The following is a 19,748-nucleotide window of genomic DNA, read 5'->3' on the forward strand; positions in this document are numbered from 1 at the left end:
TCCTGCTGATCACACATATGACTTTTCTTTTGCTGTATGCAGGGGCTTACCACCTCCCATGGCATATTTCCAAGTTGCTGGGGCTTTGAATAGCAGCATTGCATTTTGGGTATGAAATATTGAAATTGTATGTTGTCCAAGAGGTGTACCACCCACCAGTGGCATTGCTTTAGTCCTTTCCTGTTATCTTTGATAAATCTGTGGGAAAGAGAAGGAAGGTTTAACAAGAGGAAGCATACACAAATCTCTGGTGGCCTATGGGATGCACTGGACTCCATAATTGCAGAAGTTGCTGCACCTTAGATGTGTAAGAATTATTTAGAAGCTTTTGTCTTGTGGCTGAAGCTTTTCATGGAGGTAGCAGAAAATGCAGATGTCTTCCTATATTGTTTATATTGAATGAGCATGACAGGTGTTGCTAATCAGTAGGTTTTACTCTTTTCCTCACTGGCAGGTTGCAGTGGAGGTGGGTTTGTGATGAGAAACAAGAGAGTCCTTTCCTCTCAGCTGGAGCGGCGATGCAGCATTGTTCATTATGTCTACCAGAAAATGCTGGGAGGCTCCATTCAGGCACAGCTCAGGCAGGTGAGGAATGTATCCTTCAGGACCTGTTGGACATCTCAGCTCCCTACATCAAAAGATCTTCAGCACAAGCAGAGGAACTTTAAGGAGCCTAAAAAGTTCCCCACGTACACAGTTTGTGGCTCCAAGTCTAGTGCACCCTTATGTTTCTTAATCTTATAAAACGGAAGAGCTGAGATGGCTTTCCCTTTTGGTTGACCCAGCCCTGCCAATTTTTATCCTCTGTTAATTCTGTACTTCCTTGAATCATATTTAAACTTGTCCACTCTCCCTGTTGAGTTATTGCACAGTGATACTTTTGCATGCTGATCTGACTATTTTGTAATACTGTTCTTGTATCCACTCTACTTTGCCAGTCTTGTCAGGTTAAGCATTGATTTTTTTCCTCTTTACAGACATAGTCTCAAGTCCATAATGTTTTACTGTTTTGTAGAGCCAAATGCCTTTCACTTGAAAATTAATTCTTCCTGTAACATCCATAGGTGGGAAGCACCTGGGCAAGCTTTGTTGTTAAGATTTTGTGTGAACATATTAACATTAATGACAATTAGAAACTGTTAGCGTTCCTCATTCAGAGAATCTCAGGGATGCTTGCAAAAGTCATAATTCTCTTTACCTTTTGTAACAGAGATTGGAGCTGGCTTTTCTGCATTCTCTTTCCTCATACTGCCTCTTCCGAAGAGCAAGTCCCTTTGACAGGAGAGTGACATGTCTGGAATGGCACCCAACACACCCCAGTACGCTAGCTGTCGGTTCCAAAGGTGGAGACATCATCCTTTGGGACTGTGAAGTACTTGCTAAAACCTGCTTCATAAAGGGGGTAAGCCTCTATATGTGAGGAATGGGTGGGAGGGAGAACTGGAATACTATGAAATACTGCAGATAAAAACTGAGGTTTGTTGTGAGAAGCACATAAGGGTCTTGGGTTTCAGCATAGCTAGTTATAGGTAGGACTGAGATGCAACAGCATGTCTGTTCCCAAGTCCCAGACTGTTTTAGCACTGGGGAGAACTGAGGCATGGTGATTAAGTTTGTAATGAAGCAGCACTTGGTCTGTGCTCAGTGGAAAATACAGCAACTGGTAAAACCAAGGGATGCCAGAAACAAGTAGGCAGAGAAGGGTCTGTCTGGTTTAGGTCTCGATCTTTCTCTGCTCACCTTTTATTGTGGCAGATGAAGAAACATCTTTGGGGAGAAAAAAGGTGCCTTCATCTCAAGAGAAAAAGTAAGATAGCATGAATGGTGTGTACATCTGGCATACCCCCTCATTGCTGTATTCAGCCATTTCCATTCCAACAGGGGATCAAAGACTTTGTACCTTTTATCACCCTTCTAAGTTAAGATAGAGACACATTGAGAGGTCTATCTTCCAGAAATTCCAGAGTCACCTTTCTCTTTTTGTAAATAGTGTGGTGCCAGACAGCAGGGGAGTACCTTGCCTGGGAACTGAAGAAATTGCAGATTTGTCTTTCAGGAAGGCAGCTCCTAGTTTAGACAACCATCATGTCAGAGACATGGTTGTCTTTCCTGCTTAGAGGACTGTGGTGTGTTTCACTGTTACTGTTAAAGACATCGCAGTGCCTGCAGACTTACAGAACACACTTTTCTCCTTCCCCATCACTCAGTGGATTTTTCTTTTGTTCATCCCCTTCCTTGTAGATGGGAGCTGGAGGGGCCATCACAGCAATGAAGTTTAACCCTTTTAACCCTAGTCAGCTGTACACTGCGTCAGTTGCCGGCACTACCACCCTGCAGGATTTTAATGGCCATACTCTCCGGGTCTTCACCAGCACCGAGGACTGGGAGTAAGAATACAGTAATGCTTTGGGCCTCTGTGTCCTGCTGGCAGAAAGCACTACAGAGAGCAAAAGAAACAGGAGAGATATGTTTGTCTCTAATATGTGAGAGCTGGGCTTCCTCTTCCCCATATACATGTCCTTTATTCTCTGAATTTCAGGGAGGCTCATTCTTTTTATTTTTCCTTGAAATGGGGTAGTGGGTAGGAAAGAGCTTTTCACTAATGGGGAGGGATTCTTTGATGCTGCTTACTTCCTGTTGTACATGAGTGAGTGGGGATCCAGTGGATTTCCTTACTTGTGCGTTCTTAACACATCAGAAAGCTCTGTGTCCTGGGGACTGTCTAACGTCTTCCTCTGCTAGCAGTGCTGCTCGATGTCAGGTGGTTTTTACAGGACAATTCATAGTTCTCTCCATGCTTCTCCACAAATGCCACTGACTTAAAGCAGTGCCTGCCATTAGGGTGATGCCAGTTCATCCCACCAAGCTTCTGGTGCTTGTCTAAAATACCAAAATTAAGAGTCTGGGTTCTTTCAGTAGTGAGTGAAAAGAGGAGATGAATTGCTAGAAGCAGCTGTCAGAATTATCTTCTCAAGACTGTTTTTTTTTCTGTGGACTCATGAGGAAGCCTGAGATCTTCAATTAGTTACTTGAGTTCTGTGCTTGAAGGTGAGAGAATTTGAGTTAGCTTTCGCTTTACTTTCCCCCACCTAATTCTTTCTGAGTGCAGCTTTCATGGTTACTTTTTAATTCATCTGTTCACCTGCAAGCTTGTAATAGGGCAGAAGGTGAACCCAAGTCATGCTGGGATGACTGGTGGGGTGAGCAAGGAGAGATAAACTGCATCCTGAGACCTAAGTAGTTGTTCTGTGAGCAGCAGATGGAGTGCACTTGAGTACCAAAGAGTTTGGGGACTCCAAGGTAGCACTCTTTTTTTCTGTCTTTGTGTAGGGTTTCCTCTTTTCCTCAGTAGACTAACTAGGGGAAAACAACGTAACAACAATAACAATACAACATAACATAGAACATAACATTCCTGCCATGGGGTTAGCATAAGTAAGATTTGCACTTGGCTTTTCCTGTTTGCTGGTACCTTGAGAAAGACCAGATACAGCACTGGAAGCAGCCTAGGGAGCTAGTCAGTGTAGTTTCTGTAAGAAAAGCTTGGTGCTGGGCTATGAGATTTTACATGGTTTATGTGGAATGGTGCTAGTGTTGCTTGTTATCTCCTAAGCATGGTCTGAGTGAGGTAGTTCACTGCAGATTAGTCCTACCTCCATAACACAAGCAGCAGTCCTTGCTGCTAATGAGGTTTGCAGGCCAAACTTTGAAGGCTCAGAATGTATGTGCTCAGATTTGAAGCAGGTTAGAAAAAAAGAGTTTTTGTGTATATGCTCTGCCAGAAAGCAGTGCTTGTACCTAGAGAAACTGACAGTGTGTGCCAGGAGGTGACTGTTGAATTAAGATTTTCACTTTCACTCTAACCTTGATGTCTCTTGGCTTTGTGTGTATTTCAGAAAGGGCCAGGAAATTCTCTCGGAGACATCAAGTTCAGTCCTTATGAGGCAGAGAAGCTTTATGTGGCATCAGGTGATGGCACCCTAAGTCTGCAGGATCTTGAGGGCAGAGCGGTGCAGGTGATCTCTCGTGCCCTGGACTGTGGCCATGAGCATCATAATGTTTGGTGAGAAGAGGGCACTGCAAGGTTAATTCTCTGTTCCTTGGGGTTAATGCTGTGTTGCTTCTTCATCTCTGCCAGTGTTAGGAGACTCTTGGTATGAATTGGTCCCATGGGGCAGCTTGGAGACAGGGTCCTGGTTGCTAGGCACCACAGGGCATGTAGGCTTTGACATTAGCTGAGCGTGCCGCCCACATCTTCCCATGTTACTTTCTGGTGATGCCGTCTCCTATCTTGCAGGTACTGTGGCTTTTCACTTGATTAAATGTGAGGTGAGAAGAGCAGGGTAACTTCCTTCTCTTCATTGTTGTCAGTAGTCTGTTTTGTCAGTGGGAGCTCAGGTACCATAAGGAAAGCCACGCCACATTCCTGCACAATCTGAGTTTCAGTTTATTGAGTTTACCCCGTGGCCCTTTTGCAGACTTCAGGCTGATCATGTTGATTTCCATGGTCTTGAATTCTTAGAATAATGTATCTTGCAAGTGAAGCTTTTGCAACAAGTTCCCAAAGGACTCCAGCTCTATTCTCACTGCCCTTCTCCTGGGAGAGCTGGCATTAAGACATATATCTTGATCAGATAAGTTTCTATTCAGTTTTGTTTCCTGGAGCATGAAGTTGAGACAGTTTGATGTGCAACTTTTCAGTCCAAAGCTTCTGTCTTTACTGCTGCTTCAGTGTTTTGTGGAAAACGTAATTTTAAAGCTGTTTCTCCACATTTGTTGAAGTCCCAAGGATGTTCTGATCTTTCCCAAGGTATTTTCATGTGCAGGCACCAAGTGGTTCTTCAGCCTCAATTATGTTCCACTGTTGCAATGTGTTACACTACACCTAATAAGCACTTAAAAATGACTTTGAAATTGTTTCACATTCAGTCACAGACAAAACATTGCTGATAAGCTGTCCTTCTTCCTGATACTCAGACCCATACCACCAGGCAGATTACACTTACAAGCTGTTGCAGTCTCCCTTGTCAGGGAGGAGATGTGAACCAGAACTGCCTTCACTTTCTTGTAGGAACAGCACTGATTTGTGTCTTTCTCTCTAGTTGCTGGTACTGCAGTGTGGACGTTTCTGCAAGCTGCCATGCAGTGGTGACAGGTGATAATGTGGGCAATGTGGTCCTGCTCAGCACTTCTGGTGAAGAGGTTTGTATGGCTCCATGCAGCATCTCCTCTACAGGAATCTTCATGGCTCATGTGCTTTCCTACTCTACAGGGACCCTGCAAAGAGGAGCAAATGACTTGCAGCTCAGGAGATGAGTTTGCTCATTGTCTGGGTGGTGAGAAATCCTCTACTTCTGCCACCCAGTAGACATTTTACATTATTGAGTATAATGGTAATAATTTCTAAACAAGGAATTATTACCTGTCATGTGCTGCCCCTTCCTTAAGAGTATTTGCTACTAGCCAGAGTAATTATAGGGTAACCTGAAGATGTGAGCACCCTCTGCCAACAACCTTCACAATTCCAGAAACTTAGTGCCCTGATGAGAGTCATTTAGGAGGTACTGCATTGCTGTGCACCCTTCGATGACCTGAGGGTAGGCACGGAGCAGTAATGCATTGAATGTTGGGATGGAAATTGCACTCCTGCCGGTGGACACGAGAGGGCAGGCAGAGGCGCGCACTGTGAGTCTGGAGTGTGGTGAAAGAGGAGAGAGTACTTGGAGTGGGCCCTGCTTCGAGTGCCTGCTGTACTGTCACACTGGCACTGCCGTCTCTGCTGCATGTAAGGGTAATGTCTGTAAAAGTTTGCCACCCAATGATCTGTGCAAAGTAGTGGGCAGAGTCAGGAGCACTCCAAGTGACTTGTCCGTATTCAGTGTTAGTTGCTTACTTTTTTTTCCCCCTGAAAGAATGTGACAGTCTTTTCTGCAGTGGGGAGATATCCATTATTCTAGAGAGGATAGGCCAGCTTCAGCCTTTAGATGAGAGATAACCTTCTGGCTTTATATAGAAATTTATTCATGGCCACTTTGTGTTTAGTTGTTGTTGTTAATTGAAATATTTGTCCTACCCTCGTGTTTCTTTGGTGACATGTTTCTAGAAGCTAATTATATTTTCTCTCACTTTTTTGACTTAAATGAAGGTTTTTTGCTTTTCCACACAAAGCAGTTCCTTCCATCTTGTTATCTTGGCAGCAGATTTTCACTACATGTTCTAGTTTGTTTAAATCTTTCTGCAAGTGAAAGGCTGGCACTGCTTAAGGTCTTCCAGATGTGATCTTGCTTTGTACAGTGGCACTAATATTTCCCTCCATGAAGGCCTGGGCTTGTGTTTTCTTTTCTCATAGCTGTAATAAATTGTCAGATCAAAGTTTTTCTAAAATGAAATAGTTATTTCCCAAGGTCATTCTTTTCCTTTCTTGTTTCCAGTGAATACACTCCTGGTGAATTGTAGAAGATTTGTTACTCTATAAATGTGAGACCTCTTTACTTGGCACTAGTAGATTATAATTTCATTTCTTTACTCCAGATCTTGATTATTTTGTTCTACATGATTTTCTGTTTGATGCAGGTCTGGAAGCTGAAATTGCACAAGAAGAAAGTGACTCATGTAGAGTTTAACTCCCGATGTGAGTGGATGTTTGCCACAGCATCTGTGGATCAGACAGTCAAAATCTGGGACCTCAGAAACATCAAAAACAAAACAAACTTTCTTCATCTGCTTCCACATGAGAAACCTGTCAATGCAGGTGAGTTAAGGATTTCATTGCATGTTCCGTTGCACTGGATTTCTGCAGAGAGTCCACTCGGCTCAGCTTTTATTGTGGTGGCAGTATTAGGTTTTACTCAGATTCCAAGTTGCATGGTAATTAAAGCAAGGAAACTGTTGGGAATGTGTGGCCAGAGGCAGGGAGGTGGCTAGGGCAGCTGCAGCACCTTGTTAAGACTTGCCATACAAACTGTGACACTGTACCGTAGAAGTGAGTTTGAAAGGAGCAGTGGCTGAGATTAGAAAACTGAATTTGTTGGGGCAATCCCTTTAACAAGAGCAGAGAATGGAACTCAAACCTCTGTTTCTTGGGTGCAACTTCACCAGTTGATGGAAGTCCAAACTGCAGGTATCCATCTCATTATTCCACTGTCTTGCCATTTGAATGAGCAAGTTCCTTTCTTTGCAATGTTTCCTCCTGTGATTCTGAAATGAGAAAAAATTTTCTTCTTAGGTAACCCAGCAGGGTAGGTTTCAGCTTTCTTTTTTTAAGAGTTTTGAGTTTGTTTGAGACAGGTAGTCTGTCCTGTCAGAGTCTTACCTATTGGGACACACAGCCATATTCACATCTCAGTTAAAGAAATAGTGATGGATTTTCAGTCAGTGAAATGTGACACAATGCTGTCAGTCACAGCATTGTGATCTTTAGTTTGCCTTATTTTCCCACTTTCCTAGCTTACTTCAGCCCAACACATGGTGCCAAGCTTCTGAGCACAGACCAGCACAATGAAATCAGGGTTTACTCATCTTCAGACTGGACCAAGCCACAGCATCTGATTCCACATCCACATAGGCAGTTTCAGCACCTCACACCTATTAAGGTGAGTTTAGTCTAAGAGGAGCATCATGCTTGGTGCTAGCAGCTGTCTGCAAATCAAAAATGGTCTGATTTCTGGTCAAGATATATTGGAATATAATCCCAATATTACCGGATGGAACGTGCCTGGGCTCGTCTGGCTCTTCCTGCTTGACCAGAGGCAGCAACTGAGGGGATTTTACCTCAGAGACTCCTTTGGCTAGCTGTATGTTGCAGCTGGCACTTGGGACAAGTCCAGGTGAGCAGGAACTCAGTTTTACCTCTGGTGGAAAGGCTTTAGGCAAGGGTGAAGGAAAAAGGAGACAGGTCTTGCTGGAGGGTTTTTATCCAGAGCTTTATTCCTAGGTCACAGATCTCTGAATCTTGCAACAGCTCCAACAGAACACCAAACCGTGTGGTCGCCGTGTCTTTTAAGCCCGGGGAGGGGGGGGGGGAAGGGGTAGGTATGCCACCAACCAGGTGGGAGGGGGGAAGTCTCAAGAGACAAGTGGCACCTGGATAGGCCAATGTCCCCAAGGCTGAGGGGCATCTTCTGAACTTCGCCAATCAGACGATGCCCTTGCTGGCCTACCGAGATTGATGGACAGCTCTCAGCAGGAGGCAAGCGGAGGGGAAGGGAGAAAGTATTGGCACACCTGGGAAAGGAACTGGGATAGCTGGAACAGGGTATTACATCACACTGCAACAAAGATACTACACTGGTGGGTGGATATTTACACTGCTGCAGCTCCCAGTGGAGCAGTGTTCCTCAAGCTGTGGGTGGGATATAATAAGAGTTGCTGCCAGTGTCAGTTGTCTGCACTGTGTCAGTGCTGAGCTCTGTCCCTTTCCCTAAGCTCTACATGACTCTGTTTCCTGATCAGGCGACGTGGCATCCTCGCTATGACCTCATAGTGGTAGGTCGCTACCCAGACCCCAAGTTCCCCGGGTACACACTGAACGAGCTGCGCACCGTGGATGTGTTCGATGGAAACACCGGCGACATGGTGTATCAGCTCTATGATCCAAATGCCTCTGGGATCATCTCGGTGAGCTGAGCACTGCAGCTGAAAGGGCTGTCATTAACACTGCTCTGTCTGTGGGAAAGAGGCATGGCTTAGGGACTAGAACTGTATCCAGTTTACTTGTGACAGACTTATGCTGCCATGGGATATGGCTGCCAGCTAAAACTGCTGACTCAAGCAGGGCTAGCCCATGGTCCTTTGTGGGGTTTTTGTGATACTCATAGAGAACACTCTTTATTCCAGATGGTTTGTTGCTGTTATATAAGCTGTGGTGCTCTTATGACTGTTACATAAGCAGTGATGCTCTTACAGACTCTGTGTTTTCATTTTCAGCTCAATAAATTTAACCCTATGGGAGACACACTGGCTTCTGGCATGGGTAAGTGAAGAGAATGCGGGGCACTAAATGTGTGGGTTCTAATCCCAGGAAAGGGCTGGCTTGGTATTCCATGCCATCCATGAAGCAGTAGAAGAAAACAATGGAGGGGGGAAAACCCTTTTCCTGCTAGGCTGTACCATTTCCCTTTGTTTAATTTATCTCATTTCCTAGGCTGCAGAGCCAAGTTTAGTCAGCTTTTCACAGGCTGTGTTGGGGTTAAGTTAGCTTGCTATAGATTTAGGTCTTAGACCTGTGACAGATGACACTAGGAATTACATATATTTCTTAGTTAGATCAGATTTCCATGGCTATGTGGACACGGCATCTGCAATAACTATTTTTGCATCCTCCATACTTTGAAAATACCTAAGAAAAGTCTTTTGAATTTCTGGCATTTAAGTGACATAGCCTAAGGTATTATGATTGATGCAGAGTTTCTGATATACAGTATTTAATTTTTCTTCTCAGGCTTTAATATTCTGATCTGGAACCAGGAGGAGATGGCAGCCAAGAAGCATGAACATCTCTTGAAAGCCATGACAAACGAGGAGCTTGAACCATGAGAGAACAGGGGATTGGGAGCTGGAGTTCATCCAGACATGGAGGGCAGAGGCAGGCAAATCCTGGCACAAGCAAACTCAAAAGCTAAGTTAATGTCTGGGGAGCTGCAGGAGATGAAAACAAAAAGCAGTGATTCTAAACCGCAGGGAAGGAAGTAAAAAGAGGCGAATCTAGAGAACTGCTTCAGTATTTTGATCCTTTCTGAATCCCAGCATACAAATTGTTGGCAATGGGAGTATTAAGTCATGCAGGGAATTAGACTTTGTCCTTCCTCCTCGGATCTGATGTTGCTTCCCTGATCCTCTTGGCCTCCCTTTCTAGAAAGTTATGTCAGTACTTGGTTCCTCCAAGTGGAGTTACTACTCGTTTTCTGAGGCACTAGGAGAAGTTCCCAGATCTTGCTGAAGTTACTGCTTTCAGCCTACCATATCTGTTTGTCATCACTTGTCAGAGGTTCCCATTTCCTGTAGTCTGCAGTGGAGCAGCTCATGACAGGGTCCCCAGCTTGTTCTAGTCCAACCAAGCTGAGAAACCATTTGCTAACAGGATTGACATCCTGAAAAGATAGAATGTTCACAGGGGTGAATTCATGGATAGCTTGGGTATCCTAGGAAACACCAAGCTCTCCCATATGCAAGCTTGGAAAATGTGTTGGTTAAAACACCAGGCTTAGCCTGTTCTCTGCTTGCAGCTGAACCACAAAGAACGGGATGCCAGAGGTCTCTGTCATTGATGGCAAGGACAGTATGGAGCTGGGCACCTACTGATTCTGTAGTTTCTATTTTCAGAGTTATAGGCTGTTTCTTGCCAATGATTAGGCATTTTTTTTCACCTATGCCTATGTGCTTCAGAATATTTGGTAAGAGCGTTATAAAACAAATGAGGGTTTTCTTCCAGATACCCCTGCTCAGAGCCAAATCTCAAGACTGTTGTTAAAGGGTTAAGTTTTGCTTTTTCTACTTTGTTTACAAGGCTGCTGCTGTTCCAGAGGTTGATGGGATGGGATGGGCTCCAGGCCTGTGCAGATTCTTCACATTCACATTTATAGTTTTGCAATATTAATATCAATAAAATTTTGTACTAAACTAAAATTCTTTGATAGAGTGGCTGCTTTGAGGATACTACTGAACTGCCTTCACAGGGGAGAAGTCTGAAACCTTTCTACAGGAGGGCTATGAGACATAGTACTGGGTCTGCAGCAGACCCCTCCAAGTTGGACAGGATGCATCATCAGCTGTATCCCTTAATAGCTGCTGCAGTCAAACCAGTTTATGTCAGATCTCCCTGTGTGATGTGTGGGATTGTGAAACAGGGAATTCCTTTAGGGGGGTATGCTGCAGTAAATTCTCTCTGCTTTCCAACACTGAGCACAGTGGTGCTAACCCTGTGAACTCCTAGAGAAGAGGAGAAGAGTTCAGTGAGAAATTGATTTTAATAATGAAATGTATTGGAACAAGTACAGAAAGTCATTCACAGTCAAAATGTCTAAATCATCATAAAAATCTTTGCTGTGTGTGCAAAATTTGGTGCCTTTAAAAATAACAGGTCTGGTCCTTTTAAATGCACTTTCTATTACCTCTTTCTTGTGCCTGTTCTCACAGGCAGTAGCTTTTTCTTTATGACTGTTTTGCTGTGCAGGAGACCTAGTCTGTATCTTCAGAGGACAAAAAGGTGAGGAAGATGCTGAGAACAGCAAGCTGCTTCTGCTGATTTAGGGTTCCCATGCTGGCAGATGCTGATTACGGTGTGGAGAAAAGTCCCCATGGTACTCCTTAGGGGGAACAAAAGGAAATGTTTGTAACCTTAGAACTGGCTTCTGCATCCAAGAGGGGAACTGCATCAGAAAGGGAAGTAAAAGTAGGAAGTGAATGTGCAGTTTCACCACGTGAAGAGCCTGTGCTTCTGGTGCCTGCTGCAGTCTCTCATTTTCTACCAAAAACTACAAGGCAGGTAGTGAACACTTGGTGTGAAGGTCTCTGCTGCAGCTGCAGTGTGCAGAGAGGCCAGGCTGGAGAAAGAATCACACTTTGGACAAAATGCCCAAGTGCGTCAAATAAAGGAATCCACACTGGCCTGCCAATTCTGATCCTTAATGTTTGTTGTCCATCCAGTAGGGAAGATAGGAAGAAAAACTATAGAACTTGGCATTTAATCTAGTCTTAGGTAAACAGCTCTGCTACATCTCTTAATTACAGCATAAAAACATTCTGCTAGTAAAGCATATTCCTTGGGCTGAAATCTGGACTATCTGGAGTACTGGATATTCCCTTTAATAGGTCCTTGAAGTTCAGATGTGGGAAGTAAAATTTAAACTTGGGATCTTTAGACAGAAACCAAGTTTCTTATCTAGAGGGACTTTCCTTTCTAGAGCCAACATTGCACAAGAAATTGAGTGTGGGTTTGCTTCGGTCACAGGGATTGCTCTCTCTCATGAGAGAGCTTTTTTGGGTTTACTCTTGATTCTACTCTGAGCCAAATCCTAGGACTGATTGAAAACTGCTAGGTTTTCAGGCTTGTCCTGATTCCTGTACAGTCCTCTTGACCCATAATGTGAAGAGGAGAAAAAAAACCCAGTTGCCAGCAGCAACTACTTGACAGCAACCTCAAGAAACACTTTACATTTCTCTCATCATCTGCAGAAGTTCCCTCTGCATGGACAGTAGATGAGTCTTGGTGCATTGTTGGTGAGCTGTACCCTCGGCTCAAGTTCAGCCTTTCTACCATCAGCAGCTCCATGATGGAGGGAAAAGCACTCTACGTGGGTTGACCCTGAAGAGAAATGCAACTGGATGTGGCAGCTGCTGCAAACCCAAGCTTCTGTGCCACAGTCATGGTGAGTGGTAACGTTTACAGTCACTTGAAAGGACGAAAACTTGAAACTGGCCATGTTGGGAATCCCAGACTGGGTAAGCTGTATGAGGACCAGAGCACCACAGAGTATATTGGCTTCAAAGTTAAGGTGTCATTTCCTTAAAGTAGCTCAGTTCTTTTTCTCAGTTATTTCTAAAGGATGTCACCTTTAGAAAGTATCCTGAAATCAAGTCCAGTTCTGTTCTGGGAAGTAAAGGCCAAAATAGAAGAAGGCTGAATAACTGAAGGTGCCCAATCATCCTTAGGGGCAACACAGCTCCTTCCTACTGCCTGGGAAGGAGTTGAAGCAACTGTCAGGCCTGCTCTTCTCCTTCATTGGAGACGTGCCGGTAGCCAGGGGGCTGAGACTGTATGCGAAAGAGTACAGTCAAGAGGAGAATAATAAGGAGAAGGAGAATGGATCCACACACAGCCAAACCCACAAATAGTTCTGTAAGGGAGAAAATAAGTGGTCAGCATGGTGTCATCCAGACTTTCCCTTCTGCCACACTCTGGTCAAGCCAGGGCTCACCTGTGTCATGCATGCTGCTTGATACCTTGCATTCCTGCTCCCAGTCCTGGGGCACAACAGGATCTGTGAGTTCCAAGAATCTTTGCAATGGGCATTTATGCTGACAGCCAGGGATTGTCAGTGGGAAGGGTTCCTTCCCACTCTCATTCCGGTAAAACATCTCCACGGAGAAGTTACTGAAAACGAAACAGAGCAAGGTGTTTTTTTTTTCTCTAGTTGAAGTCATCCCTTCCCAAAAACTAAGTGTGCACACCCTTTCCTTTATTCTGGTGATAAGTTTTCCTCATGAGTCTTCCACTAGGAGCAAGACTGCATGCCCCAGGAGTGGAGCCTAGCCTAGGTGTCTAACCCTCGAGGGGAAATCACAGCAGATGTCTTAACTGCAGCCCTCACCCATCATCCTCTTGGTACAGTTCAAATAAATGACATGAGGCGTATGGTGCTTGGATCTTGTTGTAGACATCTAGAGCCGTCTGCAGTGCCACAAGTGTGGTGTCATGCTGAGAAAGAGGGAAAAAAACCAAATCAGTCACCCTTAGGGATGTGTCAGGGCAGCTCAGACCATACCAGTAATGGAGAAGGCAGTGCAGAGGGGACGTCACCTTTGTAACTTCCATCTGGAAATGGGAGAGGAACTGTACTGCTAGAACAGTGGTCTGTGATGGTGTCAGAGAAGGGGAGGAAGTGAAACAGCCATATATATACTGCACTGTTTTTCTGAGAATCTCTAGAGAGCAATTTGGAAGAAATGCTTGGCCTTTCAGGCAGTAGGCTGCTGGAGACAACTGAATCCACACTTCTGAAACATCATATTTGAGTAGCATCAACCCATCTAGCAAATAAATAGTGTCTCCTTAAAGTCTGCCAGTCTTGTTCATGAGCCTGAGCTAACAGGAATAAGGACACATTGGGAATTTTCCTCAGGGATCCCAGAAGAACGATGCCAGATACTGCATCTCCCACCCAGTCAGAGGCAAAGATGCATGTCCTGATCACTGCACAGGGGCTGTAGGGAAGCTAGAAAGGGTTAAAACTATCACCAAACCCCAATCCCTTGTAGGCAGGAGGAGATGGCTAAAAGCCAGCCCCAGCTTTAACTTACCGCTGAATAGACAAGTAGTTTTAGGTTCTGATGGGCAGAAGCATTTGCTGCTTTGGTTAGATTTTTCCTTATGTGATCCAGCAGGACCCCTGAGGAATGAGAACAGCTGGTAAGAGGCAAAAGCCAGACAGAGCAGCACAAGGCTCCCTCCCCAGTGCACTCACCACCTTGCAGACGAGCTTTTTCTACCCGATTGTGGATCCCAAACAGAAATTCAAAACCAAAGTCTTTTAGTTCCTTCAAGTGAGTCATGACTTCTGGAGTTACCCATCCAGGCAAATCCATTTTGTGTGCTTGCTAGAAAGAGAAACAATATTCATGTGCAGGTAGCACAGGTCACAGATTAAACAGAGAAGGGGAGGGTGGCCATACTGCTGCTACTTTCCTACACTATTTTAAATATGCAATATAATATGCCCCTTCCCTATTTGTGCTTCTGACCTCACACTGCTATGCTGGATACAAAGAATATATGTGGGTTTTGGTGTTATTCCAGAAAATAGTAATGAGAAGAATAAAGATTGCAACCTAAGAGCTACATTTCTGTGAAAGCACAGTTGGAATGCAAGGTTATGTTGTAATTGATACAATAATCTTAGGGCATTAACTTTACATGTGGCTAATTCTGCCCTGCAGATGGCATGCAGTCAAAGAAAAAAAACAAAAACAGGTAAGTGAGTGAACACAAGCTCAGGGTTTCCGGTGTACCTGCACCTGTTTCCCTGGAGGCTCTGAGGACCACTGAAAGACACTAGACAAAGTTAGCACGTGCTCTGTGGACAGAATAGTGGGATGCACCACTGACAAAGCCGTGTACTGAAACCCAGGAGTCTGAGAACTGGGAACCAAGAGAAGAACTTGCTTTGCAGCCAACCCATTACGTGAAAGGATTAGTTATAATGGCAGACAAACAGCAGTTGTGGTTTCCCAGCATTACTGAGAACAATTTTCTTTGCCGCATCCCATTAGATTTCCGGAAGTTGAGGCTGAATATCCTTAAGGGTACATTCTGTCTGAGTGGTTCAGAGAAATTCCATCAGCAGCTTGGATATTTAGTTAGTTCTTCATTAATTTACAAAGAGAATCACAGGTAAATTCAGCTATTTCTTGGACTTTTTTATTGTCTCCATCCAGATAGTAGAATGACTCTACTGGCAGAGGTGAGAAAAACAATCCTCTTCAGGGCACTTTTTGCATGACTTGCTAAAAAGGAGGAAGACCAAAGAAGCTGAAGAGACCAATCAGCCTGAGGGTACAGTTCTGAGTGAGAAACACTCCTTCCTTAACAACATTCTGGTTTTGCTTTGGGACTGTGGGCTGTTCTCAAAGTTCTTGGGGATTATAGTGGTTGTCAGCTGGCCTTCCAGGCCCAATCTGCAAGCTCATTAAGTGACTCTTGAAAATGAAGATCTGAAATTCTTGATCTCTCTGACCAAAGGGTATTTTTTTACCAATACATGTTGATTCACTGTGATTGTTACAAGATAGGAAATGAGGTTTGTGATACAAAGGGCAGATTCACATAGGACAATGCAGCTTTGGACTGGAATATTCTCAGCTCGTAGCAACCCAAGCTGCTACTTTACATAGAAAAGTGCAATTCCCTGCTGATTTATATTTTACACCCCCAAAATAGTGCACACCACTGTATACCACTGCCAGCAAGCGAAGCAGTCTTGCACACTCATAGAATTAAGTGTGACACAGTGTCAAAATGCTTTGGTTTACTGTGTCCATAATTCAATAATTCACTAGTTTGACATGAAATATCACGCTGTACAGTTATACACCGAGAAACTTATGTGTAACAACTTTAAGGATCCTGGATATGTGACCTTTAGTTTAGTGTTACCACAGCACAGCTAACCCAATTTCTGATTTTGTTTAAGTCTTCATGAGATGTGTTTTCAACAGAAATCAACTCAAATACTGAGTTTGGTGCCCCCATCCCAAATGGTAAAGGGTAACATCTGTCTCTAGAATCTTTCTCTGACAAAGGAAAATACATCAAAAACAGATGTGAGTGAACCTCGCTTAACTTAGGATAGCATTATTTTCTTTTAGATATGGCATTAAAATAAGCACAGAAAGAAAAGTGATTGATTTAAAAAAACAGAGAGGTAGAGGTATCACCAGGAATAGTCCTAATTAAGGTCCCAAATTAAATAATAAATTTAATGTTTCTTCAGTTTGCAGAGATCTCATTTCTACTGTATTTGACTTAGGCTTGTCAACAGACAATCTACAGATTTCAGACTGCAGTCATTTTCTAGCGACTTTCAAGAGAGGTAGGGCTTTTTCTGACTCTGGCATGATATATATCTGAGCTACAGAGTGGGAGGTTATAGGGTGCAAAAATAGGTAATTCTTGGCACATGCCTCTAGTGAGTGGGAGCTGTTATTATTCTGAAATTAGAACATTACTTCTAATTGTAGGGTGAAAAGTTGTTTCATGGGATTTTGTAAAATAATTTCCACCAAATCCAGTGAATCCTAAAGACCAGATTCCAGTGGGTGTAAGATGATGGCCAGACTTACTTCACAGAACAGTGTGTCATACACACTCCATATACTCTCGAGAGAGATATCCCGGATCCCAGTCTCCTTTGCCACCATCTCCAGGAATTGCTGTAGGTTGGACAAAAGAGAAAGGTCTTCAATTTTCTAATCTCATACTGTATTATATGCACTGGTATCCCTTCCCTTTTCTCAGAGCTCTGATTATATGGAGGTGATAACTACAAGCCTAGAACCACCTTATGTAAACAATCACTTACCCAATTCTCTTTGGTCTTATTTATGTATTCTGCTGAGTGCCGTGTTTCAGTCTGTAGCTGTTCATACCGTGGACAAGGGGTCAAAGGGAACTTCAGTAGCTGGGCAGAGACAAGAGCAGCCAGGTCACCAAGAATGCTGGAGTACAGAATTTGCAGTAAACATGCACAGCTGTAATGAAACCCTGACTACATCTATATACAGCCTCAAGTACTGCCTGCTGACATACCCCCAATCATGTGGTCTGCTCAGATGTTGCACCTGACATGTTGAGTGAACCCAGCCCCTGAATTCTCTCATCTTCTTCTGAAAATATGAAAACCTCTGCAAGGTAGGTCCCAGGAGAAGTTCAAGACAATCTGAATCAAGACTATAGCAAATATTTTTGGACACTACACTACTTGAGTAGTCAATACATGTCTTTGAGATGAACTTACCCTTTCGTCAGACTCAGGGACTGTGTGCACAGGGATAGGCTGCCAGGAGATGTTAGGGTTGAACATCTCTTGTCCTCCTGGGGGATAGAGGCCTGCCAGATTGGCCTCTGCACTCATCAGCGTCCGATCACAGTCTGTGCTGCGGATGAAGATCTGCCAGGACAGGGACAGTGCACCATTACTAACGCTCCTGCAAGTGGTGATGCTCAGGCACAGGATGAGGCACTTGCCCAGGAACACTGCCAAGTGCCCTGCAGCTGCTCACGGACAACAGGGGAATAGGAATCAAAGGGACTGAGCCTGCTGATGTTGGCCTGGACAAAACTGTAAGGACACACACAAAGACAATCTGCTAATACTGGAGCTGTCTGGTCTGGATCAATGGGATAGCCAGATGCAGTGTGCAGAGGTTAGAGATAGAAAGGAGTCTGAGTCTGAGGAAGGTTCAGAGAAGAGGAAGACAAAGATGCAGAAAACTATGGGTACAGATAGGAAATGTGCTATATTTGCAGAGCAGGACTGAGGCAAACTCCTGCATTCTGCTGTCAGTTCTAGGAATGACTGTCTGTGCTCAGGAAAAGAAATGGCTTCTTCAAACTTCAGTTTTTCCATCTGAGAAAAAAAGACAAAAGTGATCTAATAGGAGAGTAAACAAAAACAGGGAGGGCTGGGATTTTATCTGATCATTGTGGGCTCTTGGGATTAATGGGCCAAGACTTGACCATTCTAGAGCTCAGAAGAGAGAGTTCTGAGCCAGAAAAAGGAGAAATGAGACAAATACAGCCATGTTCAGAAGGTCAACATGGCAAAACTTGAGTATTCTGGTATCTGTGTACTGAAAACAGTTAAGGGAAAATAGAGAAACCAGTGATAAAATAAGAGGACCAACAGGAAATCATAAACGAACGTCTCTGGAAATGGCATGTTTGATCCAAAACAAGAACAAAAAGCCCGAAGAATGAAATATAATGTAAAGATAGTGATTTTTTAAGTGTTAGGACAGAAATATAAAATATATATATATACTCTTATAATACCTCTCATGTGAAGTGTACCTCAGAAACTTTACAGTCACAAGAAAAAAACCCAACTGGTCTTTTCTCTGACATCAATGTCTGCCCACTTTTACCTCTTAACAGTGGCTTGAAAAAACTGACCCTGTACTCATTAGACAGGTTGGCTTTTATCCTTGGTAAGCTCTGAACAAATGAGATATTTTAAAAGATAAGGACCTAATTCTAGAAGTATCATAAAAACCCCAAGCAATTAAGCCCTGAGTGTACATGCTTTCTTCAGCACCTTTTGCCAGGCTCCAGCTTGTCGCTGAGTCAGGTGACAGACGGTCATATGGTGTCACCCAGAGGCCACACTTCTTACAAGGGAGGTTGCTCAACTTGAGCAAGGGTTCAGGCTTGGTTAGCAGAACAGCTTTTGTTTGCACATCTTGGTTTGTTTTTCTTTCTCAAGCAAGAGAAGGAAAAGAGTTCCAACTTGCAGAAGGCGTATAAGAGTGAAGTATGTTTGGAAAGGAAATACTGAGGATAGTTAAAGGATCTGTGTTTGAGACAATGCTGGAAGTTTTGTTGATGAAGTAAATGTCAAAGAAGGGATGTAATCTTAACTGTGACAAGCTGGGTTCTTACTGGGAAGCCCTAGAAGGGGAGAAACAAGGAAAAGTGTATGGGGATTCTTAGTTTGCCCCATCTGTACAATCAGCTAATTGAGCTCAGATGGAATAACTGAAGTGGTGCAGAGCCTGTAGTAGGACTTGGCTGCCTGCTGTCCATCTGAACCAGCCTCTCATCTGGACACCTGTTCATGTTTCACTTGACTCAGTACGGGTTGATTATTAGCAGAGGTACTTGGGAGGATTTTTTATTTCCTTTTTTTTTTTATCTTTTATAATTTTGTCTGTGCTTAGTACATGGTTCCACAAGGGCTCTGTGACTTTTTCCAGAAGAAACCTACCAGTTTCTCAAGAACTATTATAAAGTGTGAGGACATCCTAATGAGAGAGAGGGGAATGAATAGCTTTGGGCAACTGTCAATACCTTACAGTTGAAAGGAAATGAGAGGGTCATTGCTGGCCAGTAACTACTACTAACATCTACAGGCTCTGGTAAGATTGTACCTCAAGTGCACTGGGGAGGGCAGGGCCAACACGGGCTGCATTCTTGTGAACTATTGTAACAGGAAAAAAAAATCTCATAAGCTCAAGTAAGAAACGAATACCAGCTACAACAAACATTGCTGTTTAGTTCTCTGGACTTCAGAGTGAGTGGCTCGAACAGTCTCACAACTCTGGCTGGATTTGTCTTCGCACCCCGCGGCCAGACTCAGCACAGAGCCTGCGCTTGGGCCCTTCTTCTTCTTCTTGCATTGGGAATGGGCTAAGGAACGAAAGTACTCGGCGACGAGTCCCGGCGCCGGCGTTTCCCTTCCCAAAGGAGCCACCCGCAGCCCTAGCCCGCGCGGCGCCCCGGGCCCACCGTGGGGCGGCCGAGAGCGCCGCTCCCCGAG

The 19,748-nt window shown here is 44.0% G+C and overlaps 2 protein-coding genes across 3 annotated transcripts in view; one reads left to right on the forward strand and one right to left on the reverse strand.

Annotated features, from left to right (window-relative positions):
• Nucleotides 1-10,623, forward strand: part of DDB2 (damage specific DNA binding protein 2) — a 13,591-nt gene extending 2,968 nt beyond the window's left edge. Inside the window, exons 3-11 of the mRNA XM_005419447.3 lie at nucleotides 455-585; nucleotides 1,211-1,402; nucleotides 3,897-4,063; nucleotides 5,103-5,202; nucleotides 6,574-6,751; nucleotides 7,447-7,592; nucleotides 8,452-8,616; nucleotides 8,926-8,971; nucleotides 9,440-10,623. Of these exons, the coding sequence (XP_005419504.2) occupies nucleotides 455-585; nucleotides 1,211-1,402; nucleotides 3,897-4,063; nucleotides 5,103-5,202; nucleotides 6,574-6,751; nucleotides 7,447-7,592; nucleotides 8,452-8,616; nucleotides 8,926-8,971; nucleotides 9,440-9,534 (1,220 nt within the window). The 3' untranslated portion in view covers nucleotides 9,535-10,623. The remainder of the gene's footprint in view (nucleotides 1-454; nucleotides 586-1,210; nucleotides 1,403-3,896; nucleotides 4,064-5,102; nucleotides 5,203-6,573; nucleotides 6,752-7,446; nucleotides 7,593-8,451; nucleotides 8,617-8,925; nucleotides 8,972-9,439) is intronic.
• A 322-nt stretch (nucleotides 10,624-10,945) lies between these two features.
• ACP2 (acid phosphatase 2, lysosomal) lies at nucleotides 10,946-17,527 on the reverse strand. 2 transcript variants are annotated; one of them, XM_031055744.1, is made up of 8 exons: nucleotides 17,229-17,527; nucleotides 16,794-16,892; nucleotides 16,555-16,644; nucleotides 14,181-14,313; nucleotides 14,017-14,105; nucleotides 13,308-13,414; nucleotides 12,940-13,090; nucleotides 10,946-12,833 (listed from the first exon to the last, which is right to left on the reverse strand). In XM_031055744.1, the coding sequence occupies exons 1-8, from the start codon at nucleotides 17,343-17,345 to the stop codon at nucleotides 12,771-12,773; spliced, it is 849 nt and encodes a 282-aa protein (XP_030911604.1). In that variant the 5' UTR covers nucleotides 17,346-17,527; the 3' UTR covers nucleotides 10,946-12,770. The 2 variants fall into 2 exon arrangements, with proteins under 2 accessions (XP_030911604.1, XP_030911603.1); XM_031055743.1 differs by having other exon boundaries at nucleotides 12,915-13,090; nucleotides 17,229-17,514.
• Between the last annotated feature and the right edge of the window lie 2,221 nt (nucleotides 17,528-19,748).

The sequence above is a fragment of the Geospiza fortis genome, unplaced genomic scaffold, assembly GCF_000277835.1.
Source record: "Geospiza fortis unplaced genomic scaffold, GeoFor_1.0 scaffold66, whole genome shotgun sequence".
Lineage (NCBI taxonomy): Eukaryota > Metazoa > Chordata > Aves > Passeriformes > Thraupidae > Geospiza > Geospiza fortis.